This window comes from Pseudorca crassidens, chromosome 4 (genome assembly GCF_039906515.1).
Source record: "Pseudorca crassidens isolate mPseCra1 chromosome 4, mPseCra1.hap1, whole genome shotgun sequence".
Taxonomy (NCBI): domain Eukaryota; kingdom Metazoa; phylum Chordata; class Mammalia; order Artiodactyla; family Delphinidae; genus Pseudorca; species Pseudorca crassidens.
Genome location: NC_090299.1, coordinates 129,819,569 through 129,841,414, shown reverse-complemented (window position 1 = coordinate 129,841,414; position 21,846 = coordinate 129,819,569). Strand labels below are relative to the sequence as shown.

The 21,846-nt window shown below is 43.0% G+C and overlaps 1 protein-coding gene across 7 annotated transcripts in view; it reads right to left on the bottom strand.

Annotated features, from left to right (window-relative positions):
* The window catches only part of ZNF827 (zinc finger protein 827), a 180,576-nt gene that overhangs the window by 136,768 nt on the left and 21,962 nt on the right, over nt 1–21,846 (bottom strand). For 6 of the 7 annotated variants that reach the window (XM_067736747.1, XM_067736745.1, XM_067736748.1 and 3 more), the window contains exon 2: nt 5,371–6,396. In XM_067736747.1, the coding sequence (XP_067592848.1) occupies nt 5,371–6,396 (1,026 nt within the window). Of the gene's footprint in view, nt 1–4,520; nt 4,626–5,370; nt 6,397–21,846 lie in introns of those variants that run through there. The other variant, XM_067736752.1, reaches the window with a different exon arrangement.

Below are 21,846 nucleotides of genomic sequence, written 5' to 3'. Positions count from 1 at the left end.
AACATGGGCTGGAAATGGAAGAAAAAGGTCCAGGAAGCTGCCAGTAAGTCCCAGCGGAAGTATGTTAACCCGAGAGCACATGCTTTTCACAGAGTATGCCCATACACATCTTGAAAGAATGAGTATATAAACCATGATGATCACATACTTATAGAGATGTTCACATGCTCATAGCTCACTTATTTTCAAAATGAATTATGGAGCAACTAATGTTAACAATGCATGGAGTGTGACTACCTCATTAATAAAGTACAATGATATGTGCCATCTATTTACAATGGACAGGATCTGTCCAAGGCAGAGAGACAATCTTGCAGAAGGTTTGACAGGGAATTTTAAGAAGCAACATATTTCATTCAAAAACAGAAAAAGTTTTATTTTGAGTTGATAGACAAATAAAGAAAGTAAGAGCAAGGAATTTTAAAGCGGGGAACAGTCTTGGAGGATAAATTCCGAGCAGTTCAGTGTACAGTTGAGGAAACTGAACTGAGATTTATGCTTAGTATGGTCCCTCTGCTCATTAGTGGAAGGGTGGGGATGACAGCCAATCTCTTCATGTCCGGTTGGTGCTCTGCCCTATTGTCTATACATAAAAACTTCATTGGGTTAAAAAAAAAAAAAATCATGGAGGGTTTTAACTAAATCGCTGTAACTCAAGGTAGGTAATTTTTTAAACAAATGTAATTGTTTTGTAGGCTTTGAAATCAAACTTTGCCTTGTTACATCCTAAGTGGCAAGATAATTTGCAAGTGGGTCGTTTCCGCAAACAGACCTTTCCATACACATCGAAGGAGTTTAAGACGCCAGGTGGCCCTGGGTGTGTTTAATCCCTGCACCATCCGTCCCCACTCTAGGCCCACTAACCTACTAGTGCGTATCTCCGTAGGATGAGCCATCATCCTCCTTCCTAGCAATATACATGGATTTAACATCTTTCCATGGAATTTCTTGGGCATGTCTCTCAACTCCTATTTCAGGGAAACAAAACCTATGTTGGCAATGGATGTCACTGGGTCTTTCTGCTGTTACTGACATCAAGATAATCGATGCATATTTTAACAACTGGTAAGCATTCAGTAAAACTAAGAGAGAAGTCTGATATCTTGAAGCAGTCTAAGTTTAAATCACTGGGGAAATATAAGTGAGATCGGTGACAGATAGTTCTGAATCTTGATTAAAAAGTGAATTTTCTAAGGAAGTCCCTCTATGCCATCATCCCCAGATTACGGCTCTAATAACGATGGACCTAAGGGGAGTATCAGAAGAGGTGACCTGACTTTCTGGACTTTCTCTGCTTTTGCAATAATGTTAATAACATCTCATAAACAGGGATAAAAACAGCAGCCAGAAAACCGTATCTATTGACCCAGGAAATATTCTTAGCTCTCAGCTATATGAGACCAGCTTGCTTCTAAGCATATTTAAATTTTACTCAGGAAAATAAGATGCTTTGGAGACACTCTCTCGGAAACTCGCCTAATGATTTCTTTTAACCAGGAGCCTGGCATCCTGGGAATCTTGTCAGGCTTCTACAAGAAACTTTGTCTTTAAAATAAAAACCATTTATTTTGTTCTGAGCTGCAACAGAACAGTAGCTTCAAAGAGAATTGAGTCAATGTGTGACATTTATCTTTAGAGCAAATGGACATGATCTTCTGTCTATCGTGTCCCCTTTCAGAGGAGCAGTGTCACATGTGCCGGGGCACAGGGTCACATGAAAGAAACCTCCTCCTCCAGTGTCACCTCTCCTTGCAGGGGGAAAGGCTATCGAGTGGTGGACTCTTTAAGGAATTAAATACACCATGACCTGGCAACAACCGAATCCTGTTCAAAAAAGACAAATAAGGGCAGACCTAAAAGACACTTTCTTTTTTTCATGGTTTGGACTTCCCTTGACCTAAAGAAGGTCAAAGAAATGCTAGTGTCTAAATGACTCAAGACAGGACTGGCTTTTCTAGCACATCTCCCTTTGTAACTCCAGAATCAACTTTATGTGCCCTTTCTGCAAATTTTGAGAAACAGCTTTAAAATGTAAAGCCCCACTTGAAATCGGAATGGTGTGTAACTTATTTCTGTGGTTATTATTTGTTTATTTAAGTAGTAGGCAACAGAAACCCTTTCCCTGCTGTGAGGAGTCGGTCCACCTGCCTATTTTGAATTAAACTAAGATTTCTTTCTGAAGTAAAGGAAAAAAATAATCACGAGAACTGTTTAGAAGCATGGGTGACAGCTCTCACTGCATTCCCATAATGCTTTTTAGGTAAAGTCAAGTCACATCCAAATCCAGCCCCCAGGTGGCCCTGAAACCAACAGTACCGTGTGGAGAAAGGGAGAGGAGGCGGCAGACAGAGAAGACCCACCTTCCCTTCCACTCCTCAGATTCAAAAACCAGTGATTCAAGTGACCCCAGCCAAATTATCTCTCCATGGTACAAAGTAAATAACAAAATCAGATATTCTATCAACTTCTTAACCCATAATCCAGTTAGGATGCTGGGAGGCGATGACATTCACTTTAAGTGAAAAGTGCACAGAGGCACCCCCTCTCCTATTTCCAGTCCATGCAATAAGGAACAGAACTTGTCCACCAACCTAAATGTCCATCAACTGATGAATGGATAAAGAAGATGTGGTGTATGTATATATATATACACACACACACACACACACACACACACACACACACACACACACAATGGAATATTACTCAGCCATTAAAAAGAACGAAATAATGCCATTGGCAGCAACATGGGTGGACCTAGAGATTATCATACTAGGTAAAGAAAGTCAGACAGAAAGACAAGTATCACATGATATCGCTTATATGTGGAATCTAACTTATTTACAAAACAAATAGACTCACAGACATAGAAAACAAACTTATGGTTACCAAAGGGGAAAGGAATGGAAGGATTAATTAGGAGTAAAGGATTTATAGATACACATCACTATATATAAAATAGATAAACGACAGGAATTTACTGTATAGCACAGGGAACTATATTCAACATCTTGTAATAACCTATAATGGAAAAGAATCTGAAGCTGTACACCTGAAACTAACACAATATTGTAAAGCAACTATGGTTTAATAAATAAAAGTTTTAAAGAAACATAACTTGAATTTAGGATGCGCCCACATGGACACACAGGGGATCATTTCAAGAGCCCTCGTGTTTCTCTTTGCAGCGATCTTTTCTCTTGCGTGAGTTTTACAAAATGAATGTTTTGTTTTGTTTTGTTTTTTAATGCAATCACTCAGTCAATGGAGCCACTTTGCCAAGTCTTGGACTGTGAACAGAGGCGTGTGGAAAACAGGGGACACAGGTCCCTGTCCATCAGCAAAAGGGGTGGCAGAGCCCCATTCTGAGAAGTTCTTTTCCCTCCTCTTTCAGTTGGAACATGTTCATTGATTCAAATATTAAGTGTTTCAGCAACAGAATAAATTCAGTAAAGAAAAAAGAAAAAATCAATTTCGTATAGATCTCCATATTCAATTCCGCTGAGAAGCCTGTGGAGGTATGGGCATGGATTAAGTGCATTTAAACCAAAAAGGGAGCACATCTCATCCCTAGAGTGTAGATCCTACAATGAAACAGGCAAACAGTCTATCGCCCACCCTGGAAGCTCATGACCTTTCTTCCATCTTCACGTGCATCTAGTCACTTGAGTGAAAAGATCACACTTCATAACTATTGCTGGTTACACCCAAGACACTTGAAAATGACAAAGCCATTAGAGTCTGCCGTCAGGAGACAGTTTTATCAGTTCCCTCTTTCCAAGCCTTTAGCCAACTAAAGTTTATTACTAAATTTGTGTAAGCTTTTCCTAGTAACTAATGTCCAGGTGAATTTACAGGAGAAACATCATTAATGCAGTTATTTAATAACCAGATGGAGAATACTTATAAAGTGACATTTTTACACAGATAGCCATACCTCTCTTTCTGCTGCTACCCCTAAATGAAATTTCTATAAACCAGGAGTGATTTATTCCCTTGCAAAATTACCCCACTCCCTCTGCTTGTCCCCCTTTTCCTAATTTTAGCCATTTTTCTCTTTATTTCCCCAGATGGCGAGTGAGAAGTGAAGAGTAGGGAAACTCAGAATTGATCAACATTCCAGGATTTTACTGACACTTCAGAAACCCTGGACTGAGCAGTTTGGATCACTTAAAGAGTCATAAAAGTTCCACATATCCATTTGCCTAGTTCTGTTCTGCTGTTTACACAAGTTTTCCAGTAATTATAATGAGTGCATATAGCTCACTCAGCAATTTAAATGGAAATTTGTCATAAATGCATCAAACTGATGTTAGCTGTGATTGTTCAGTCAATTATTTGCCATTCTAAGCCCCTGTCATCAACATGGCTGCAAATAATCAAAAGTTGGCTAGACGCACACAATGGCAGCGTTTCTACTGATGAGGACACACATGGCCCACTTCCTGTTCCAGTCTGGCAGGATATCCTCAAGAGACATCCGAAACTCCATATATCCATCTCTGGGGCCCTGTACTTACCATGGGCATAATTTAGAAACAAAGCAGTACAAGAAATGATGTTTCCACTGTGAGGACTCAAGTGACTAAGTTTCTCCCTCAGATGAATAACTGTGAATGTCAAGGCTCTATAAAACGGCCACTTCTCCTTTGGAAAGACCGTCTCCACAAGAAAAACCCATGATTCACATTTTCCACATGCACATTCCTTCAGAATCTGATTGGACTGGAATAAAATAAAGCATTTGCAGGAAATGCTTTGATTACATCTGAATGACAATACTCTTTAGAGTTCTTGTGTGACAAGATATTATGGAAGAACACGATAAGTAAAGGCTTACGTTCCACGAAAAATTAATATAAATACTAACATGAAAGTATACAGTGTGGTAAATTAGGGCAGAATAGCTACTGATGATACAAAAGTCCATTTGTCATGGAGGCAGTAGGACGGTAAGCTCTCTCTTGTCAACTGTTTCAAAAGCAGTGAGTTTTTCTTCTCCCCTCTGTCAGGGATGCCATGCACTCCATGACAAAGGTGCTTTGATCTTCCCCTATTAAATACATCTTGTGTGGACCTAGCCTGAACTTGGTAAGAAAAAAAAAAAATCATTTCTATGCAACGGAGGAGTACCGTATGTCTCTAAGATTATTCATTACCTTTCAAAACTAAAGCTATTGGTGAAGTTTTTTGTGTCACACATACATGAAAGAACCCCCTAGGCTGCTTACTTAAAGTATTCCTGCTTTTTTCTTCCTGCCTCAGATCCGATGGGGAACCCAAGTGAAGAAGGCAATGAATTAGACATTGCAACTGACAGGTAAAAAAAAAAAAAGACTTACAAGATGATGGAAATGAAAGCATCCATACCTGAGTTGGAGGGTTTAGCCACTCTTCCCTTAGGAACTGGGAGTAACAATAATTCCAAGGATTGTGGCGGAGGTGGCGGCGGGGTCACTTTGTCTTGCTTCTTCTCTGAAGGCGGTGGCGGGAGAGGGTCCTCAGGCACCAGTGATGATTTCTCAGCCAGAAGGGTCCCGGCAGCCCTTGCTGCAACCTCTTTCAGAAGGGCCGCCGAGGAGGTCATGGAAGCCAGGGAAAGGAAAGAGCTGGCCGGGGGCGGGTGTTCCTGGCCAGGAGTCAAGCTTCTCTCGCTGACTTTCTTGGATAAAGCTGCCAAGGTGGAGCTGGCAGACTGGGAGCTGAAAGGGGAGGAAAAGGACTCAAATCGCATGGTCTCCTCCGTCCTGGTCAGCGATTTGTCCTGCAGGACAGCATTGGCTGCAGCTTTCAGTTTGAGGATGGCTGAATCCGGGGACAAGCCGCAGGTGGTGGTTGAGTTTGGCAACCACTTACCTTGATTCCATATGAAACGGTTACTTGGAGTGTATTGGTCATTCTGTTCCTGCTTCTCTGCCAACTTCCTGGCCAGCACGCTGAGCTGTTGGGCATGGTGGGACGGTGGGGAAAAGGAGAGATTCGAGCCGACGTTGACAGGGGACTCCACCCTGCCGTTGGCCGTGGCCGTGGCATCGAGTTTGAGGGACCCGGCCTCTAGCAGCCGCCTCAAGTTGCTGCTCAAGGGCTTGGTGGAGCCCACGGGATCGTCATCACACAAAGAAGACACGCCGGGGGAGAGGTGATCCGGACACTGCAGTGGGTCTCGCAGGACCTCACCGTCAAGGGCCACCAGCTCCAACGTGTGACTGCTGGGGGTCCCGCTTCCCAAGGAGGTGTCGGGGGAAGTGGACTGCTCCTGGATCCGGTCCTCCAGGGACAGCTTATAGTTCTCCTGGACTTCTCCATAGGATGCTTCCGACGGCGTCTCTGAAGAGTTCCCATACCAGTGTTCTCCTTCACTGAGTTCTCCCTCCGCCTCGTCCTGCCTACTAATATCTGGGGGAATTAAGAAGATCAGGTTTACTCCCAAAGCGAGCAACAAGCAAGCCTGAAGACACTCACACGGAGTCGTGGACATGCTTCCTCTGCCCTTCCACCCACGAACCACACGAAAGACAGACACAATTTTAGAGCACGTCAGGTGCTGGGTCAGACCGTCTCGGCCTAAGCCTGAAAGGATGCTGAACAGGCCAAGGTAAAAACACACCCACCTTCTACATGTGTTCATCGTTCTCATAATTATTCCAGATAAAGTGAAATGGAAACGGAGGAAAGAGAAAAATGGATCTGGTAAAGAAGAAACCGCTACTTTCAATGATGGGGGAAATGGGAAGAAGCTTGTACCCTGGTGAAAAATCCCAGCATGACATCTTTAGGATTGCGTGGGAATGAAAGAGGCAGACTGGCAGAAGGAGAAACACAGTGTGATGAGACCCAAGGCAGTGGGAAGCCGCTTCTCCACTTTCTAACTACGAATCACTTCGCTGGCTTGATACAGTAAAATGCAATTAACTTTAAGTTGATCAAATCATGTAAATAAAAACCTGCCTATTAGCTATTATACCAACTTCACATAGTTGTTCTGAAGCCTCCATCATAATAAACGTGTGACCATGTTTTGAAAACAGTCAAGTACTATATAAAGATGAGATCTCATTAGCAAACACTATTCACATTCCTGATTTCTTAAAAGGGACAATCTCTCCCTGATTTCTTAAAGGGACAACGCATGCTGCTTGTTTGAGATTCCAACCCCCGACTCGCCTGCCCTCTCAACATGGACAGTGATTAGTAATTTGTTCCCTCACTCCACCCAGAGTCCCCTTTCGTTATTCTTCTATCCATTAGTTTATCTGTCCACCTGTCCACCCTTACTGCTCTCACTGGCCCCCGGCACCGGTCACTTGGGACTCTTTGCCGTTCCAGGAGCACAGGTGAGCTCTGCCACTTTTCTGCCTTTGCTCAAAATATGCCTTTGATCTGGAATGTCTTTCCCCAGAAAACCCGACGGTCCAACTCTGCCCATCCTTCAACAGCCACCTCAAAGGATTCTTCCTCATGATTCTGCCTAGAACTCTCAGTCAGCATTAGTCTCTCCTTCTCATTCATTCACTCACTCATTCAACAAATAATGAGGGAGTGCCTGCTGCATGTCAGGCGTTGTTCTAGATTGTTCTAGACTGAACAATGTTGAACTAAACAAAGATCCTGCCTTCTTGGAGCTTACATTCTAGTGGAGAAAGACAGATGTTAAACAAAATGAATAAATGAGTAAATCCTACAGTAAGCCAGAGGGTGGTAAGTGTTATGGGAAAAGATACAGAGCAGAACAAGGAGGGTTGGAGGTAAGGGGCAGGAGGTGAGTTGTCGTGTTAAATAAGGTAGTTGGGGTGAGGCTTCACTGAGGCGGTGGTGACATTTGAGCAAAGACTTGAAAGACGCCAGCAGCTGGTCAGGCAGCCATCTCTGGGAGAGGGGCCCAGGCAGAGGGGGTCACTGTAAACGCCCTGACGTGGGAACTTGCCTGGTATGTGCATGGACCAGCAAGGAAGCCAGCGTGGGGAGAGTGGAGTGAGTGAGTGAGTGTCAGAGCAGTAGGATAGAAAGAGAAATAATGAGAGAGAGAGAGACAGAGACAGAGACACACAGAGAGAGAGAGAGAGAGAGAGAGTGTGTGTAAGTTATAAAGGAGGGAGGCCATGCCTATCAATCAGTAGGACATTGTAAACAACTGAAAGGTCTTTTGCATCTGGTGGAACTGGGAACCACTGGAGGGGGAGGGGCAGGGCAGTGACATGCTGTGACTCAGGTTTTCAAAGGTTTGTTCTGGCCGCATGTGGAAGAGAGCGCAGGTACAAGGTGGGAACGGGGAGGCCAGCTCAAGGTGATCCCAGGTGGGGAGAAGTAGCCGGATTCTGTGCATATTTTGAATGCAGACCCAACACTCCCATTTTTTAAATATTGGTGTTATATTACTCTAAATGAACTGTCTGCTACGGACCTATCTTCTAAAAAATTAAGGGGTGGTGTTCCTTGAAGGCGGGGATTTTCTTATTATGTACAGATCCCACCTATGCCTAGCACAATGCCTGGTCCCTAGCAGAGTTCCGTGAAGGTTTAGGGATCGAGGCAAAATGCCCCACTGTGCCAAGCTTTGCTGTATAACATGCTGTTTCCTTTCCCAATAGAAATAGCTGCAACTACAAGCTAATACACTGATCTTCCCCTGCTCTTTAGAGGAGAAATGTCACAAATGACAAATTCTCTTTCACTAAGTTAAAGTTCTGCAACTCCTTCCTGAGATTCCTTATTAAGTTATCAAGAAGATATAAAATATCAAATGGAATTTGCTGGAAAAAAGCAGACAAAATTGAGTTTTCTCTGTTAAGAACAGTCCGGCTCCTTGTGATTTGCCACATTTCCTTCTTCCCATTTGATTTCAACATTTTTTATCTTTCCTGGAAGTGGCGGGACACAGAACGACCCATCTCCCCCACGGCTTCTCGTAGGGACGCTTTTACCAAACAGTCAACATCCATTTCAACAACAGGGCTAATTTTACGTTCCTTTGGCAAAGCCCCTGTCTTGATTTCCGATTAAATACCTCATCCTTCATAAAAATCACATGGGAACCATCTTATAAATAGTAAGAGAGCTAAAAGATTTAAACATCACTCCAGTAAGAATCGTTGAAGATCTTGTTCAAGGATCTCTCCTTTGATCTTTATTAACACTCACTATATGAACTAACATAGGAAAATGTATGTTTCAAAAGGCAATACTTGTAGATTACGTTTTTTGTCAAACTAGAGTAGCTACAGATAGTCAAGACTGGTCCAGAACTTTGTAGTATGAGGCAATTAACAAGGTACAGAAAATCGGGGTTTTGAGAACCACAAAGAATTACAACCACATCCGTGTCCAGTCTTGTCATTTTACTGAGACTATTAAATACTGTAAAGGTTACCTGGTTGCATCAAAGGCACACAGCTAACCTACTGCTAACACTGGAACCCAAAACCCAAATCTCTCAACACCCGGCCCAAGGCTCCTTTTCAAAGCCCCTGCCAGATGCCCTCTGAATAGCAACTTCTAGAAAGCTCTGAGCAGCTGTCCTCCCACCCCCAGCCAGCTATCCTTCCACCCTCTGGAAACAGAAATCAGCAAGAGAATTCTCAGTGATAAGGACTGTATTTACTCTTTATTTTAAGATAAACCATTAAGAGGTAAATATCCATTATTCCTATACTCTGATCTCTCCATTCCCTCTCTGCCTCTTCTCTGTTGCTGTCATCAAAAATTGACTTCGAACGCCTGAAGAATTCAACACATCTATTGGCAAAGCCCCAAAGGCAAAGTTTAATTTCCTGCCCCCTCCAGACCCTAACTGAGTAAGAATATTCCCCCTCCAAATGTGCTGAAGCCGGTGAGTGGGTCAAAAACTAAAGAATTCAGGCTCTAATCCCATCAAGCAGTGATAAGGAGATCCAAACGTTCAAGAGTGTTAAAAAAACAACAACAAGGACCTACTGTATAGCACAGGGAACTCTGCTCAATGTTATGTGGCAGCCTGGATAGGAGGGGAGTTTGGGGGAGAATGGATACCTGTATATGTATGGCTGAGTCCCTCTGCTGTGCACCTGAAACTATCACAGCATTGTTAATCAGCTTTACTCCAACATAAACTAAAAAGTAAAAAAAAAAAAAAAAAAAGAGTGATACAAACAGTTGATATCCACTTTTAAAGCAACTTCCTCAACCTCACCAAAACACAGCCCAGAAAAAGCAAACAATCAAACAAAGCATTTCTTAAACAGACCAATTTATGTCCTTTAAAACCCCGGGATATTTCTTAACCATTCATTTCTCCCTGCTTTGCAGACACGCTCACTGAGATACATACACTCTCTTGTGCACTGCAAGGAAACTCGGCTACCTAAAGAATATTTTAAAACTCGTAATATTCTATTAATCACTTTTCCAAAAATGCTGCTCCTGAAATCGAGGTTATTCAAGTAATAAACCAGCAAACAATTGTAAGGCATGACCTAGAAGAAGCCAGACCAGAGACCCGAGGAGAAACATCTCCGAAATTATTCTGTCATCACCTGAGTTCAAGCAAAAGGTGGGAGATGCACGCAGAGAAATGAATGCAAGAGAAGTTGGGACCTGCAGAGGTTTAGAGAAAAATCCTGACAGGCTTCGATAAATAGGCTTTCAGTTCATAAAACGGCGGCAACAAGGATTTTTCTCCCACAAATATTAATTTTGTTTCCCTTCTTCTGGGTTGTTGTTCTATTTTCACATTCAGTTTCATTCTCCCTGGTCCAGTTGCGGGGAGCTCCGCTTCAGCGGGGTCTGCACGGCCACCCCCTAGCCCCCCACCCCCACCCCCCGCCCCAAGCCTTTCACACCGCATGATGAGAAAAGGTTCTCTCGCTGGGATGCTCCAATAGCATTCCTGCAATCTAGGGGATTAATCTGCCGGACATCACGAACTTCAGAACAAGTGAGGCTTGACTTTTGACGCTCTTTCCCAACCTGAGGCTCCCCCCACGCACACACCCCATCCCCCAGCCCCACCCGGGGCCGCGAGGCTGTTCTGTTTCCTGGTCTGTCACCAGCAGGGAACAGTGGCACGTAATCACAGGGCAGCGTACAGGCCACTCTCCTGCAGACGCTCCCCGCACATCCAGCCTCCACCGTGGATCTCACAGCTCTCCTGACTGAGGCTCCTGGGGAAGCCTCCGAACTGCCCGTGTAAATAACTCCCTCCTAGATCCATTATTTTTAACCTCCAGAACAGGAAGCTATTTCCATTGCTATGTCTCTGACAGCCAGGTTCACACTCATTCCTGTCAATTTTACACAACAGTCTGTTTGGGTGTTTTTCCCTTTAAATCAGAAACTCGAAGAATTAAGAATAGAAACGGTGCAATTACAGAATGAGATTATGCTGAATACATTTTGTTTCCATGTGGCAAATACTTCTCCTTTGGGGAAAACAAAACCAAATTTCACTACCTAACACATTTATTTACAATTCAGTCCTCAAGCTGAGAAACTGGGGAACTTGAGAGCCACAACTCTCGCTGCATTTTTTTCAACTCACTTCCCTTTCAGTTGACAATTTTAATCAGATGCATTTAATTGGACTGATAGTCAACTCAGAAGGTCCTCATTCAGAAAGATCGGTAGGAGAGAGAAAAAAATATATAAGGAGTCGCCTATTAATTTTCACGCCTTTTGGCTGAGGTGAAAGCAAAGTGGAGATGGAAGCCGAAAAGCCTCACTTCTAAATCTACCCACAAACCATTCCCACCAGTCGGTCCACATGAATCTCACCAGCAGGTATTGAAGAGAACGAGGATTAAGCTCTCAGGACTCGCCTGGATGGAGCTGACTCATGGTCAGTCCTCTGGCAGCCAACACCCTCTTCTTGTGACCACAGGTGTGTTCACCTGGTCCCTGACCTTCTGGTTCATTTTCATCTACAAATCTTCCATGTTTTCACTTTCCACCAGGCCACACATCACTATCACTATTATCAGTTATACCTGGAATACAAACCTTAAACCATACAACTGACTTTTCCTTGTAACTGTATACAAAAGCAGTTTGCAAAGTTTATGGAGCCGTGTACAAAAGTTATTAATAAAACCAATGCTGATAATTGGTTTAATTCAACATTTACTGAGCATTTACCATGTTCAGGGAACTGTTCTCTGCAACAGGGCGCCTCGAATTTCTAGGCCAACAGTTTGTAATCAACAGGGAAGCCAGGAATGCACAATCCTATGAAACACATGACTAGTACCATCAAGCAAGAGTCGTGTGTGCGTAAGAGAGCAAATCATTCCAATTGCGCAGGTGGCTTTGGAAATGGACCTCAGAGGATGAAAAGGATTTCAACAGACGATGCTGGAAATTCACTCATAAGAGGGCCCACTCCTCTGCCAGCTATCAAACAGGAAACAGCCCAGTTGTGGAGTAAGCTAATATTCTGGTGACCAACGTTAGATAAACTCACCTAAGGAAAATGTTTCCAGATTCTTCACATTTTAAAAACTCACCGTCTATTGATTTGATAAGGGCAGATTTGACCAACTACCTTACCCTACTCACTACTTTGGGGTTTTTTTGTTTTATTTATTTATTTACTTACTTACTTGTTTATTTATTTTTGGCTGCATTGGGTCTTCGTTGCTAGATGTGGGTTTTCTCTAGCTGTGGCAAGCGGGGGCTACTCTTTGCGGCACACTGGCTTCTCATTGTGGTGGCTTCTCTCGCTGCGGAGCACGGGCTCTAGAGCGCAGGCTCAGTAGTTGTGGCTCGTGGGCTCTAGAGCGCAGGCTCAGTAGCTGTGGCGCACCAGCTTGGTTGCTTGGCAGCATGTGGGATCTTCCCGGACCAGGGATTGAACCCGAGTTCCCTGCATCGGCAGGCGGATTCTTAACCACTGCACCATCAGGGAAGTCCCCACTACTTTTGAAATCAAACTGTTAGGTTGTACATTCCTGGGGCAGGACTGTGATCAAGTCACTTTTGTATTTCCCCTCAAAGCCCTGCCCGTAGTAGGGGTAGGTAGTAGGGCTTCTCTGGTTGTGAATGACAACCGGGACTGCAGGAAGCCATAGGTAATATTCTTGGTCCCTACATCACGGAGAGGGACACAATGTTGCTAGCACCAGAGAGGGTGTGGAAATGAGAGGGAGGGCTCCCTCTCATTGGCCTCTAGTCTCTTCTCGGAGATTAACATCCTCCTCTCGGGCCACCTTTCCCAGGAGGCTAAAACCCTGGCCGCGCAGGTTCTGGGTTCTCACTCTCAATGACGTACCATGGGAGAAAGGTCTTTCCTCCTCTGATTGACTGCTGCCGGTCATGTGCCACTCCCTGGACCTATCGCTGAAGCTAGAGGGCAGGCTTAACAATGGCTCAATGTGGGTCACAGAAGAAACGAGAGGAAAGAGGCACCAGGAGGACAAACGCAGTGACCTCTCTAATGTTTCATAAAGGTTTAGTATGCTGCACGTCAGGCGGTTTGGAACCCGTTTTGTGATTCTGAGCATAAACTATATCCTCCTTTAGGCCGATTTACTTGCCAATTTTTCAGTTGTCCCTTTGTAGCCTGAAAGCCTCAGCACATCCCCCCACACCGGTTCTGCCCTCAACGGAGAGATCTTTCAGGGGTTCGGGGCTCCAAGTCCACAGTCTGAGTGACAGGCATGGACAGGTAATCGGCTCTGCAGGGCCAAGCCGCGGAGACCGTAGTTACAGGACACCGATGCCCGGGGGCACCCATCCGCTTCAGCGTGGCCAAGAATAAAATGTAAGAATTGCTAGTTATTTTAAACTGCCAGGGTGGAGAAGACAACCAGATCCCTGTCACCAGTCCAGCTGAGGAAAAGGTGACGTGAGGGCATGGGGAAGTGAGAGGAAGTCTGGAGAGGATAAGCGTCCGCAGACTGAGATAGCAGAGCGGCCTCCTGGGTCAAAATGAGCATTTTGCCCACAGCCGTGTTTGCAAATTGTTGTTGGAAGTGTCCACGAGGAAAACAAAGGTATCACAAATTAACACATCGCTCCTTATCTTCACAGTGAGTTCCAAACAGTATCTAAGCCAGTTTCAATATTCTCATATAAAGTGGCCAGGTCTTCCAGTGACCGAGGAACTACCCAATCTCCTCCATCAAACTGCTCATCTCAACGTGAATGGCAACTACTCCATCCCTGCAGCTGCTTAGACCAAAACGCCACAGCCAGTCTCCTCTATCCTCTTTCTCTCACCACCACCCCCCCATCTAATTCATTTGTGGATTCTCTTGGTTCTACTTTCAACATACATCCCAAATTTTGCCACTTTTCACCATTACTACAGCTCCCACCCTCGTATACAGCCCTGAACCCTTTGCCTGGACTATGGAAGTAGCCTTTTTTTTTTCTTTATACGTCTTTATTGGAGTATAATTGCTTTATAATGGTGTGTTAGTTTTTGCTGTATAACAAAGTGAATCAGCTATACATATACATATATCCCCATATCCCCTCCCTCTTGGGTCTCTCTCCCACCCTCCCTATCCCACCCCTCTAGGTGGTCACAAAGCACCAAGCTGATCTCCCCGTGCTATGCAGCAGCTTCCCACCAGCCATCCATTTTACATTTGGTAGTGTATGTATGTCCATGCTACTCTCTCACTACATCCTAGCCTCCCCTTCCCCCGTGTCCTCAAGTCCATTCTCAACGTCTGCATCTTTATTCCTGCCCTACCACTAGGTTCATCAGTACCATTTTTCTAGATTCCATAGATATGCTTTAGCATTCAGTATTTGTTTTTCTCTTTCTGACTTACTTCACTCTGTAGGACAGACTCTAGGTCCATCTACCTCACTACAAATAACTCAATTTCGTTTCTTTTTATGGCTGAGTAATCTTCCATTGTATATATGTGCCACATCTTCTTTATCCATTCGTCTGTCGATGGACATTTAGGTTGCTTCCATGTCCTGCTATTGTAAATAGAGCTGCAATAAACATTGTGGTACATGACTCTTTTTGAATTATGGTTTTCTCAGGGTATATGCCCAGTAGAGGGATTGCTGGGTCGAATGGTAGTTCTACTTTTAGTTTTTTAAGGAACCTCCATACTGTTCCTGTTCTCCATAGTGGCTGTATCAATTTACATTCCCACCAGCAGTGCAGGAGGGTTCCCTTTTCTCCACACCCTCTCCAGCATTTATTGTTTCTAGATTTTTTGACGATGGCCATTCTGACTGGTGTGAGAATTGTAGTTTTGATTTGCATTTCTCTAATGATTAGTGATATTGAGCATTTTTTCATGTGTTTGTTGGCAATCTGTATATCTTCTTTGGAGAAATGTCTATTTAGGTCTTCCTCCCATTTTTGGATTGGGTTGTTTGTTTTTTTGATACTGAGCTGCATGAGCTGCTTGTATATTTTGGAGATTGGCAGTAGCCTTCTGACTGGTTGCCTTACTTCCAATTCTTGCCCCACTATTCTTAGCCAGCAGCCAGAGTTAAGCTTTTAAAAATATCTCCAATTCCACTACTCCATCCACAAAGCCTCCACAATGGCCTCTCACATTTCTCAGAATAAAATCCAAAACCCTTACCTTGACCTCAAGGCCCTACATAATCTGTATCCCTCTGGCTTCATCTGCTACCACTCTGCCTTGTTAATAAAGTAGGCTCCTGCCTCAGGGCCTTTGCACTTGCTATTCTCTTTGCCTGAAAGCCTTTTCCCCCCAAAAGAGCCACATGGATGATTCCCTTACTTCCTCAGGTCTCCCCTCAAACATAACTGTTTATTAGAATAGAAGTTCCATAAGGGAGAAGGCTTTGTTTTGCTTGCTGCTGTACCCTCAGCACTTAGAATGGTACTCACTGGAGCACATGTTCAAATATTTGCCACATGTATGAATGAGAAAGAAGAATGGGCTTGGAACTTCCCTGGTGGCGCAGTGGTTAAGAATCCACCTGCCAATGCAGGGGACACAGGTTCGAACCCTGGTCTGGGAAGATCCCACATGCCGTGGAGCACCTAAGCCCGTGTACCACAACTACTGAGCCTGTGCTCTAGAGCCCGTGAGCCACAACTACTGAAGCCTGCGCACCTAGAGCCCATGCTCCGCAACAAGAGAAGCCACCACAACGAGAAGCCCACGCACCACAGCGAAGACTAGCCCCCACTCACCACAACTAGAGAAAGCCCGTGAGCAGCAATGAAGACCCAACGCAGCCAAAAATAAATAAATAAATATTTTAAAAAAGAAGAAAGAATGGGCTTAATAATCAGAAAGGTAGCCCATGTCTGTACTGGAAATGAGAACTGTTTTCCAAATTACAAATGACAATTCTATTTTTCTCATGTGAGTCAAACACAGAATAGGGAAAAGAGCCTGTTTTGCAAACTTTTCCACCAGAGCCTCCCTGGTGGCCAAGAAAAGACAACAGTAGCCTAGGGAAACGTGGGACTGAAGCTGATGCCCCCCCCAGGAAGCCCCAAATTTCTTTGAGTTTTAGCTTAACACTTCAAGTGAATTCTGCACTCTATACTATGGCTGTGCTTGTCCTTACTTAATAATATGGGGATATTTCTCACAAACCATCCAGAAACATTTATTCTCCTGGAAGGTGCACCATTTCCCTCTGGATACCCACCTGCTTTGGAGAAACATGTACCCTATTTGGAGAAGCAAGAATGTATGAAAAGTATGTAGCACACTGTCAAGAGCTCAGTAAGGGGTGGCTGTCAGTGTTACTATTATTGCTATCAGAAAACAGCACTCATCCTGGTACGCCCCACTTCAGAGAGCAAAGCAGAAGCCCAGAAGGTAACTTCCCGGGATGATACAATGGACCCGTAGGATATCAAGAACTACAACTCTATTTGTTGAAACTGAATTTTGTTATAGGTATTATTTTAGAGATGGAAAAGCCTTGGAGATCGAGTTCATAGGTCTAGCCTCTAGGCAGAGGCCTAGAGAGAGCTGGTGATATGTCCGAGGTCCCATACTGATTCACAAAAAAGACGGGACTTGAGCTCAGATGTCCCAATGCAGAGGTCAGTGCCTCTACTACTAAATCGCTAAGTGATCATCGCTGAGTGACTGAATGAATCCTAGAATGAAGCCTGGAACACTGCAGGTTCCCAATAAACATTTGTTGAACGAGTAAACAACCATGTATAAAGCACTGGAAAGGTACCTGTTTCTATATCGGGTGTTTTAATATTCACCAGCAAATTTGATTCTCACAGTAATTTTACGTGGTAGACTGTACTCTCTTCGCTTTACAGACCAGGAAACCAAGTTTCCAAAAGGCTTACTTAATATACACACTTAGTGACAAAGCGAGCTTCAAACTCATACCTTCGGAATATGAGTAACCTGACAAAAAAGTCATATTTCAGGTAATCAAAAAGTACCGAAGTACCTTGATGTAGTCAGCATATTTTTATTTTGTTTTGATGGGATTTAAAAATGCATACATACTCAAACAGGATGTGTGAAACATAATCACTACGTTTGTAACATGATTATTATGTTCTGAGATGTGTCTCAGAAACTCAGAAACTTTCAGCAGCTTGCCTCCATATTATATAGCCCCAAGCAATGGTATTTTAAGTTACTATTCCTACTTTAATAGTCTTTTGACTTCTTTTTTTTTTTCTGTTATGCCCTACACAGAGTCCCTTCCTTCTAAATTTGAAGCTTTTTTGTCTGCCATAACTGAAAAAACAATCACCAGGCTTATTAAAACTGTGCACACTGAAGATGAAAACCAAGTGTCATAGGTTGAATTGTATCCCCCCAAAAGACCCCCAGTACCTGTGAATGTCATCGATTTTAGAAATAGGATCTTTGTAGGTGATCAAGTTGAGATGAGGTCATTAGGGTGGGCCCTAATCCAATATGACTGGTGTCCTTACAAAAAGGGGAAATTTGCACACAGAGACAGACAAGCCATGTGAAGACTGTAGTTGTGCTGCCACAAGTCAAGAAACTACCAGAAGCTGGGAGAGAGACCCACAACAGATACTTCCCTAGCACCTTCAGAAGGAGCATGGCCCTGCTGACACCCTGATCTTGGACTTTTGGCCTCCAGAACAGTGAGACAATACATTACTTTCGTTTGACCTTCTTTTGAATCATGGGAATACACTATCTATTTGCTTTGCTTGTATTAAATTATTGCATATAATTGTCATAGGAGTTTATCGATGAAGAATAATTATTAGAAGAAATTTTTTTCTGTCATTGAAGCCATCCAATTGGTGGTACTTTGTAATGGCAGCTCTAGAAAACAAATACACTTACGTTTGAATGAAGGCCTGAGACTTTTTTCTGGGGTCATTCACCTCTGGATTCTAAACCATAGCCTCAGCTGGTACTGTAGTTTTTGTATAAGCTGGGTTTATTGCACAAAACTGACCACCCTGCCACTCAGTGTGAAGTCGCCTGAGGCTGCAGAGATTACAGACTAAAAGGTTATTTTTGCTTCTCTCTAAACTTTAGCCAAATTTCTGTCAAATGTAAGATTTTGAAAAAGACATTAAGCAAGAGAAGTCTTTTATTATTAGAGCAACTTAGAAATCTCCAAACAAACAAACAAATCTATCTATCTATCCTATCTATCTATCTATCTATCTATCTATCATCTATCATCTATCTATCTATGTGTGTCTATATGTACTCATCACCACATATGTTGTAGCAAATTAAAAAAGAGGGGATACTTGAAAATAGAGTATGAACCCACTGGCCAGGAAGCCAATCGAGAGACCCAAACAGGACTGGTTAGTCCACAGATTGATTCCTTGATGGTTAACCCTTTCAGGCACCTCCATGTATAGAATTTGTCCCCTCAAGCAATCAGTAGTAAATTTACCATGGCTACCATGGTGTTACCAGAAAAATTGTCTGCTAAGGCTGATAAATAGGTTGATCATCTGCTTCCTTGACTTTTATTTCCTCTTGCATAAATGTTTTCATCCCAACATTACCAATACCTGTTCTAAGATGAACGATAAATTACCAAACTACTGAAATCACCAGGAAATTCTTAATAGATCAAAAAAGAACTTAATAACAACAAAAAGCCGTAATAACATAATAATGCACTCTGTAGTCTAAGAACAGCCCTCTATAGAGAGATAAATATGGCTACTTAGTAAAATCTTAGCTTATACATAAAATGATACATTTCTTTGTGGGCACATTTACCAAGTGTTGACAGCAGGCACCTTGGAATGAAACATATCACAGTCATAATTGTTCTGACTGCCACAGAAAAGTTCACACAGTAAGCCCTTTATTGACTAAAAATACATGTATATCCAGAAGGAAAAGAGCCTTAGGGGATAAGAGATTTAGCAAGGGAGAGGAAATTGCTTTTTATTTAGTGATTAAATGCACATAAAACAAAAGCTGCAGAGGAAGCAGCTCCTAGCTCCCACATACTCACAAAAGGAGATGGTGCTATGGAACTGTGGGAGAATAGTTCTTTGGGTTATGCATGAGAATCCATGACACCAAAGAACACCACTCACAAGGACAACCCTAACTCAAAAGTCAACTTTAAACACTGATTTAGGCCAACAATTTTAACCTTTACTGGAACCAGGCTTTGTGCCAGGGCTGCTATCTAGGGGTCAAATGTTCTCTTATTTGTTCTCTCCCTTTCTTTTCCCTGCCCACCTTCTGGCATACACATACGAAGTCAATGATAGAAGGGCAAAAGACAGTGGATACAACAAAATCTACAAGCAACCAACAAACCAGGGCAATTCCAAGGGCCAGAATACCCTGGAGCTGGATTAAAAGCCCCTTAACAACCCGGAGTCCACCGGTTTCGTCCACTTAATTCTGTTTGAAGAATTCCAGGGGTGATTTCCTTTCTTCCCGGGCTTTCCTCAGGCATGCCCACTCAGGGTTTCACTAAGAAAACTTTGCTAAGTCTTTCATCTGAAAGAAACCTGGCACTGTTTTCTAGTTGTCTGTCACCAGGAGCAATGCTCCAGAGAAGAAAACATCCATTCCACTTCCCAACAAAGCTCAGTCCTTCTGGAAATGCATCGAGTGATAAGGCTGAGGTCAGGGAATATGTCTACTGTTGCTTCAGATGAAGGTTCAACCCCAAGGTAAGTGCTCAACAACAGTAATAAACCCCTCTGACGCACAGATGTATGGCCCCAAAATGAGCCTGGCCGTTTCCCGGGAGTGACCTCTGACATTATTCGTATGTCAGCTCCTCTCGTTGTTAAACTTTTGGGAGTCTGTAAGATGCCCCACTTCTCTATTTGAATAACCACACCACTTCTTTTTCATCTTCTAGAACTTAGAACTCTCTGCAGCCCTCTGGCTGCAATATTCTCCCACATGTTATAAGAACTTAGTTACCTAGCTTATCCTCCACCAATAACTGGTATTTGAAAAGGAGGATGAAAAGCTATAGGGCCATTTAAAGCTTTCATTTGAAAAGCTTTTTGATATAAATATTCTCAATGACTCAGGCTTTGTTTTCAATCTACGTGGTTTGAAGCTCCTTAGAAGAAAGCCAAATTCTTTTGGTATTTCCACACTAACGTCAATAGTAGTGAATCCTGTAAAGCAGGGTCAGCAATCTTTTTCTGTGAACGGCCAGACAGTAAATATTTTAGGCTTTGTGGTGCACATACGGTCTCTGTCCCATATTCTTTTTTTTTTTTGCCATTGCTTATTTTTTTTTAAACAATGCTTTAAAACGTAAAACCATTCTTAGCTCAAGGGGCTGCAGAGAAACAGGCAGAAAAATAGGTACTTTTTCTTTATAGTCAAAGCAGAATGGTGCTTAAAACAATACTGGAAATTCGGACAGATGGCAACAAGTTTCATCACCATCTTCCTGATCCAGCCACTTCTGTGAGTCACTAAGGACCTTGGTGCCTCAGTTTCTTCATCTATAAGGGGGTTTAGAATAGATCAGTGATTTATAAACCATATCCTCAAAAACCCTAGGACTCCAGGGAAGGTCACGGTTGTGTGGATCCATTTATCTTTCACCTCAGCACACGGCTAACCTGCAGCCCAACTTTGATCTTATCTATACGGGAGTGCTCTCCTTAAAGACAAGGGTCCACTAATTTTTTTTCTTTTTAGTTTTAAAAACACTGCCTTAGATGATCTCGGGGATCTTCCTGGTATGCATCCTCCACGAGTCTATTACTGGATAATCGATCCTTTTCCAATCATTGTACTGAGAAATGTCAGGTAGATAGGAAATGATTTTTTTTAAATATCTTTATTGGAGTATAATTGCTTTACAGTGGTGTGTTAGTTTCTGCTTTATTACAAAGTGAATCAGCCATACATATACATATATCACCATATCTCCTCCCTCTTGCGTCTCCCTCCCACCCTCCCTACCCCACGCCTCTAGATGGTCACAAAGCACCGAGCTGATCTCCCTGTGCTATGTGGCTGCTTCCCACTAGCTATCTATTTTACATTTGGAAGTGTTATATATGTCCATGCCACTCTCTCACTTCGTCCCAGCTTACCCTTTGCCCTCCCGTGTCCTCAAATCCATTCTCTACGTCTGCGTCTTTATTCCTGTCCTGCCCCTACGTTCTTCAGAACAATATTTTATTTTTTTTTAGATTCCATATACATGTGTGAGCACACAGTATTTGTTTTTCTCTTTCTGACTTACTTCACTCTGTAGGACAGACTCTAGGTCTATACACCTCACTACATATAACTCAATTTCATTTCTTTTTATGGCTGAGTAATATTCCATTCTATATATGTGCCACATCTTCTTTATCCATTCATCTGTTGATGGACACTTTAGGTTGCTTCCATGTCCTGGCTATTGTAAATAGAGCTGCAATGAACATTGTGGTACATGACTCTTTTTGAATTATGGTTTTATCTGGGTATATGCCCA